Source organism: Drosophila teissieri, chromosome 3R, assembly GCF_016746235.2.
Source record: "Drosophila teissieri strain GT53w chromosome 3R, Prin_Dtei_1.1, whole genome shotgun sequence".
NCBI lineage: Eukaryota > Metazoa > Arthropoda > Insecta > Diptera > Drosophilidae > Drosophila > Drosophila teissieri.
In genome coordinates, this window is record NC_053032.1 from 13314119 (window position 1) to 13321594 (window position 7476).

At 42.4% G+C, this 7476-nt stretch overlaps 1 protein-coding gene across 1 annotated transcript; it reads left to right on the top strand.

The window, feature by feature from the left end:
- Positions 1-5203: 5203 nt before the first annotated feature.
- Positions 5204-7228, top strand: LOC122620947 (A-agglutinin anchorage subunit). Its single transcript, XM_043798641.1, has 2 exons — positions 5204-5494; positions 5585-7228. Exons 1-2 carry the CDS (start codon positions 5239-5241, stop codon positions 7060-7062), a joined length of 1734 nt encoding a protein of 577 aa, XP_043654576.1. The 5' UTR covers positions 5204-5238; the 3' UTR covers positions 7063-7228.
- Positions 7229-7476: the final 248 nt, after the last annotated feature.

Consider the following 7476-nt stretch of genomic DNA (forward strand, 5'->3'; position numbering starts at 1 on the left):
AACAAATTCCAATTGCCTAATTTATGACTTGTGCGAAATGGCCAGAAATTTATTATGTCCCTCAAGGAGCTGGGATGGGGTCGAACAATCGGGGTACCGAATGGCTGGATGGGGTTACGATTCATTTGTTACCTTTACTAATTAAATTATGACAAAAGGAGACTGCGAGAGGGTTGTTGTCCTGCCTCTTGTCTCCTGGCCCTCTGGCTACATGTCCAAAAATGTTCAACGTATTCAATTTCATTTTATGTAAATGCTCGTAAATGTGACAAAAAGACTGGGATCTGGCGAATGAGCACATACACACATTTCGTTGACAGATAGGCTGAAAGTTCCATTTCAAAACACGCAGCAAATTGAAAGGTTCGCTTTGGGGACTGGACGTTGCTAATGAAATTGGACACCAACATCGCCGGGCCAGATACAGATACGGCCCACAGATACAGATACACCAACCCAAAATTATGCAAATCACAGAGACTGCATATGCAAAATGTTTAACCCTTAATTGGCCCATAAGGCAAGCCGACTGTCTCGCACTCACCTATCGCTGACATCGATAGCAATCGTCATATCCCCTACTACAGATACTCCTGCAAGCAGACAGAACGACAAAAGTCGAGGTAACTTTTTCAATTACCCCGAAAAACCGATGCAACCGCGCTCTGTGGCCTCACCAATCTGAATCTGGATCTGAAGCCGAGTCCGAATACGAATCTGTATCTGTATCTGGATTCGGATTCGACTCGCCGCCCCCAGCCACTTTTGGGTTAGCTCTGTTTTGGCGTTGGCGTGAATTATCTGCGCAAACAGCCAGTGACAGGCGTTGAATTGCCACAGTTGCCTGTATCTGCGAGTGTGTGGAGTGTGTGGAGTGTGTGTGTGGTGTGTCCAGTGGCACTTTGTCGCATAATATGTTAATCAGCCACATGTCAGCCTTGCGGGTGGGTTTTTCACCAGCCAGCGATATGGGTGGCCTTTCTGGGGGATTGTGGCGACCCTTACTCCTGGCTTAATTAGAAGTTCAGTGAGGATGGGGTCAGTCACAAGATTTTCCTGCTCGTTTTTACATTGCAGGATACTTCATCATTAGAAAGCTTATCTCTAACCAGGGCAGGGATATTATTATTCCCTAAAAAGCTAGTTACTTAATATATAGGAGAGATGTATGAAATACTCTTTGTTTTTTATAATAATAATATAATAATTAACATAATAATATTTTCTATAATATTGTTAAAAATCCCTTTTTGAACATGGCAATGCTGCAAAGCCGCGGTCACAACAAATTTATCAAGAGAACAACTCCACAACGGACTCGCCAACCGAAAAGCCATATTTATGATCAATCTGTCGCTTCCATATACAGTTATTCTTGACCCGTTCCGGGCTGCTCCATTTAACACAGAGAGGAGCACAGGACTGAGGGTCCCTGTTTTGGCAATAAATTGGCATTTAAATTAATTCACCTTGAATTATGTTCTTTGTGCGATAAAAGGGAAACACTCGGCCAGTCGAGCATTCAGCCCCCCCACAGCGTAATTTTCAATCAAAATCGCACATCCGCGAAATTATCATGAACTCAGCGGAGTTGGTCTGCACTCCGGACCCGCAGCCATTCGAATACTCTGAATATCCGTGGATCGGGTGAGGAGATTATCAAATTGATTCCAATTAACACTTGCCACCGCTGCAGGGATTGCCAGCCAATGGACATTCGACATTGGACATTGGCCAACGGCCGCCGCCGGCAGTTGCATTCATTCCTCCTCGACTCTGTATGCAAACGTTATAAATATTTCACTCTTTGTCCACGGTTCACGGTTTACGGTTTACGGTTAGCAGGCACAACACTTGGAGACCTGAAGGGGACGGTCCCTTAAAATGGGACCCCAACTTTATGGCCCATACCGACCGACTCCTTTCTCCGCCCGAGTCGAAACACGCACATAACTTAAGCGCACTTTGTCGTAATTCGTAATTCGAATTGACAAACGTTTCTGGGCCCCATCGCCTTTATATGTAGATATGTATGTATAATATGTATATGCCTGGTGGCTAACTTTTGGCTCACTTCGTTTGGGCCCGTGTGAAATGATAAATATTCCATAATTTTGTCTGGCATTCAATTTCGATTTGTGTGACACATAAATTACGAATTAACGCTTTAAGCCCAAAGAGGCGAAGATCAAAACACGGAAGGAGAGCTGAAGGCTTTCTTTGAACAATTTGCTGGCTTGGCACACTTCCTAGAGATTACGAAATCGGAAAATCGCTGCCCAGAGGGATACGTAGTTTAATTTATAAATGGAACAAAAAAGAAGGTGTGCATTAATGGTACCAGTTTTAAATATACCACTTGTTGGAATATAAGTTTTAATAAAGTTACATTTATATTGGAACTGTATAATAATCACCCATATGATCGCCTATCCAAGTGACTCCATGCATCTGAAGATATATGACTGGTGATATCTGACAGTTTAAGTGCTATCTTAGCCATCTTAATTACCAGGTACATCTCTAAATCAATCCACAGAACCATTCTCATATCATCATAACCACCTTGTCCAATTTTTTCCACAACTAGTACACGCACAAGTCTCTCTCACGTTCTGAGCTGCCGACTGACAGGCGGTGCAGCTTAATTAAGTTGAAAATTTATGAAGTTCTTTATCAAGAGAAATTCATTAGCCAGCATCTAAAACCGAACACAAAGTATGGCTAGAGAAAAAACAAAATAATTTCCTTAGCAAAGGATTTCCTCTGAAGATGCGGCAAATACGCGGAATGGGAGTCAGCAGCTCAGACTTGGACAGAAAGTTCAAAAGGAGGAAAGGACCCTGCAATGAGGCATACGAAAAGCAGCGCACAAAGGATGATTAATAATCTCCAGGACGCGGAGTGCGACTCCCAAAAACACTCCACCACTAACCAGCACCCCACTAGCCGCGGAAAAATCCTGGCCGGGAGTGGGAAAAGACAAATGTCTTGGCTGCGTGGTCTCTTTCACAGTTAATTTAAGTTTCCACGCGAAACGGATGCAGGAGCTGGCTGGAAAAAGAATTTTGCTGATTTTGTCAACTGTTTGTGGCTGATAAAATTATTAGCTCTTCCTTTGTTTCAGCCCCTGTGTACAAACCGCAACTGGGTGGTATGGACACTTTTTTTTAGCTCGTGCCCAACATTTTTGTATTAAAATGCAAATTTTTTGTTAATTTTGTTGTTTTTTGCTTTAATCAGCGGGAAGCCACAGCCACTGTGGTTGCACTCGGCTGATGATGAATGTTGAACCACGGCGTATGTCAGGAATCCAGGAAGCCAGGAGTCAGGAATCAGGGTTCCCCAGATCCGGTGACTTTAGCACCCCCGAAGGCTGAAATTGTTTTTCCTAAATGCTCTTCTAATTTTCTCTGCGGCTGGTTCATAATTTTCTAATTTCGCGTACTAATAGAGCTTGTAGGGAGGTTGCTTTGTTCCGAAGAAAATAAAATGTATCATTAGGAAATAGCAAAGATGGCTCGCATCCATAAATAAATTAAATACAAGTAATGAAGCTAATCCGCAGCACAGTTTGTTTCGAGTTCAGGCCATTAGTTAAACTGCTTAGTTAAGTGCTTGTGAGCCAAATTTTGATGTGCTCTGCAATTCCGCGCTCCTATCTGAAAGTCATCTGAAGACACCGCATTCAGTTCACAGACGCGAGCGAGAGACATAAACAATTAAACTCATTTGACGATTAATTACGCGCCGCTTCCAAATCGCGTGTGCTGCCACCACAGCCTGCAGCAAAATGGAAAAAAAACATAGCTCGCGGCAAAATTGTTCTATCAAAACACTGGGGGCTATGGCTGTGGCAAAAACCCAGCGACAAGAACAACACCCACAGCCAAGTACAAATTCATTTGCTGCTAAAGACACAAGAGGAACTTGCATGTCGTGTCATAATCTTGATGAATGCATAATTGCATGCCGAGCTACCAAGCTACCAAGCCCTCCTCATTCCCTTCCCATCCATCCATCGGAGCAGCCCCATTCTGCCACGATCGAAATGGGTTTAAATGTCAACCAGCATAAGAAATAGGAACGGACCCGAAACGTAGGCCCATTTCCAAATATTTTCATGTTTTCCAATAACGAATAGAACGAGCATCGAATGTTTTTCTTCCACACTGAAAAGATAGCTTACATGGAAAAATATTAGAAACATTTTTTTTAAATAAGAGAATAATATAAAAATCACACTGCTAAATCAGATTTACTAAAAAGAAAATTCCTCTTATTTATTTACATGAATTATAGTAGCCCTATTACCGGATTAAGATTCTATAACTCCGAAAAAGCATGGAAAATAGATACTTTTTCTGAAGCCTTGAAAACATACTTTTGGAATTTGAACTTATTCTTTATTTTCTGAGTACATCCATGCAGCATGCAATGCATGAATTATGCGGCAATTAATTAATGAGGAATATCGAAAGCAACCCAATCCCCATACAACCACCAAAGGCGACCACCATCATCTTGACTCGACCCATTCATAGGCATCGAGCACTTCAGGGAGAGAGCCACATATTGGTGACCTAAATTATTCAATTCATTTTTATTTATTTTTAATTTTTTGATTTGTTGCAATAATTCCCCGCCCCTTGGCCGCGAGTAGCAGGGAGCAAAGGGGTCTGCTTGTTTGTGTAACTATTTATTCTAATTTGACCCGCTTATTGAGGGGCCCGCCCTTCTGCGCCCCACTCACCCCGTTGGCCATTAATTGATGCAGCCGCTTAAATGATGAATCACTTTTTCATTAAAATTTGACTTTGAGTGTGACCCTCATGTGACTGGCGTTGACTTTTATGTGGTTAATAGTTAGCTTTCCTATTGATGGATATTCCGCAATTGTCGCTTGTGGAAATCTAGCCACATGTCTCTTTGTTTGTCGTTTCTTTGTCTACATTTGCAAGTACAATGAACCAGAATCGGTGGCTTCTTCAAACATCAAACTCGTGCTGAACAAGCTGACCCATAAAGCACAGCATAAAACCGATAAAAGAAAAAGTGCACGGCACAAGAAAAAGAATGCTGAGAATCAGAAAGCGGTTGAGATAGCACACCTGCACCTGAGACCGAATCGTGAACGTGGGCGGCGATGTAAAGTGTATTTAAGCTGGGGTGAAGGCCATCAAATGGCAGTTGAACTCTTAGTTCTATAAGAGAACAAGCATTAAGTGCGGTCTTAAAATGAATCTTCCAATTGCAATTATTTTGTTGATCTTCATGGTGGCTTTTGGTGCTTTTGCAGCAGATCCGCCCTTGAATCAAGTGGAGGAATTCGTGGACTTTGAGGATATTGACGATGCGGCCAAGACTGGATCCAAAGGAGCTACTGATGTTCCAATCATCACAGCCACGCCGATTTCAATTGGATTTCCCTCCACCATTTCTACGATAACTGGCGTTACAAGTATATATACCACAGACGGAATATCAACAACAGGTGCTCCAACATCTACTCACTCTTCAACGTCTGCTATAACAACAACTGATTCCAACATTTCTCATTCAACCACCAATGATCCCAACACAGATGAATCTACCACAACAGATTCTGCGACCGATTTGTCAACCACAACTCAAGCTACCACGAGAATTCCAGAAACAACGGTTTTCACCACATCTTCTTCAACAACAACAGAATCCACTACTTTTCCATCGACAAGTGATTCCACCACACATTCTTCAACTACAACACAATCCACAACTTCTCCACCGACAACTGATTCTACCACAAACGATTCTACGACTACAGAAACCACAAGTGTTCCGACCACATCTTTTCCAACACCTGATTCCAGCCTAAGTTCTTCATCGTCAACTGCTTCTACCACAAGCGATTTTACGACTAAAGAAACTACGACATCGGCTTCCACCACAAATTCCGGGACTTCCGCAGCCACTTCAATCACAACTGAATCTTCTTCAAGCACATCTAAATTCACCACAATAGAATCTAGCACTGAGTCTTCCACGGCTACTACAAGCACATCAGTTAACACCAGCACCTCGTCTTTATCAACAACGGCTTCCACAACAATTGGTTCAACAACAGAAAGCTCCACAACTTCGGTTTCAACGGAAGATACTACGACCACCACAACTGAATCAACTACAACCACTAAACAACCAACAGAAGAAGAAAGGATTCTTGCACTCCTGGCTCAAAACTCAGAAGCCCTCGCTCTGTCCAATACTCAGCTTGATGCTGTCAGCACAATTAACTGGAAAATAGACGCTGAGCTGGACGAGCAGGCGGAATATCTTGACATAATCGAAGCCACCGAGAAGTTTCTCCATAATCAGACACTGAAACTTTTGCCGTGGGAGGCGAAACTTCTTCGTGGCGTTGTCACCTCTATTCACAAGATAGACTTATTTGCCAACCGGTCAACTGAAACCGTATCAGATTTAGTTAGACTCCAACAGCAGAATCAGGATCGTGTAAGGAACCTCGGAGTCAAACTTAACGCTACCCAAGGACAAATCCTGTGCAGCGCCAAAGGATTGGATGGCAGACTCAACTTTGTGAACCAACTTCTCCTTGGATATATCGAGCCTAAAGTGAATAGCTTAAGGGATTCGGTTGCTAATCTGAACATATCCCAAGTGATTTCTCAAATTGAATTAAAAAACGTTCCTGAGGTTAAAAATCTTACGAAAACTTCCATCACAAAACTGTCAGCCTTGAATAACCAATTGGATATGTTCAACCAGACGCAAGAGAATAGATTTTATCCCTTAGAAGCCACTATTAAGGCCTGGACCCCTACTAATTTCAATGCGATAAATGATCTAGCTCACGCTTTAAGCATTTCGCAAAAGCGCACCGATTTGGCAATTGCCATTAGCGGATCTCCGGAATATAATACCAAAACCTTTCCCACACATTTTGTAAGCTACAAGGGCGTTCCAGATATCAACCAAAGTGGGAACACTAGAACCACACAGATCTTAGGTGGAGAGTATAAGCCTGTGGAGGCTTCATGGAATGTTGTGGCATCATCATAAATAAACTAGTGCTAATTGAAATGGGAATCGAATCATGATAACTGAATGGAACCTGAATTAATTTAAGTTTCTTTTATTTTATATTATTTTATAAATACTAATTTAAAGTCCCTAAATTGGAGCAATGTATCACACTCATCTGAAATAAAAGTGCTGGGAAAATGCATTCTTTGCTACGGTGTTTATGTTCTCGAGAACGAATTGTTCATGGCAAATATGCGGACTATTTTGGCTGGCTATCAATTTACAGACAAGGGAACACCGTGAAGCTGCTGAGCGAAACTGATACCATGGATGCACCGAGATGTCGGGAACCCCAGAACGAATCCCAGACCAAACCAAGCCGAGAACTACAAATGTCTTTCAGGACGGCTGAGAGGATGGCGCGAAACAAAAGTCAAAACAAGCGCAACA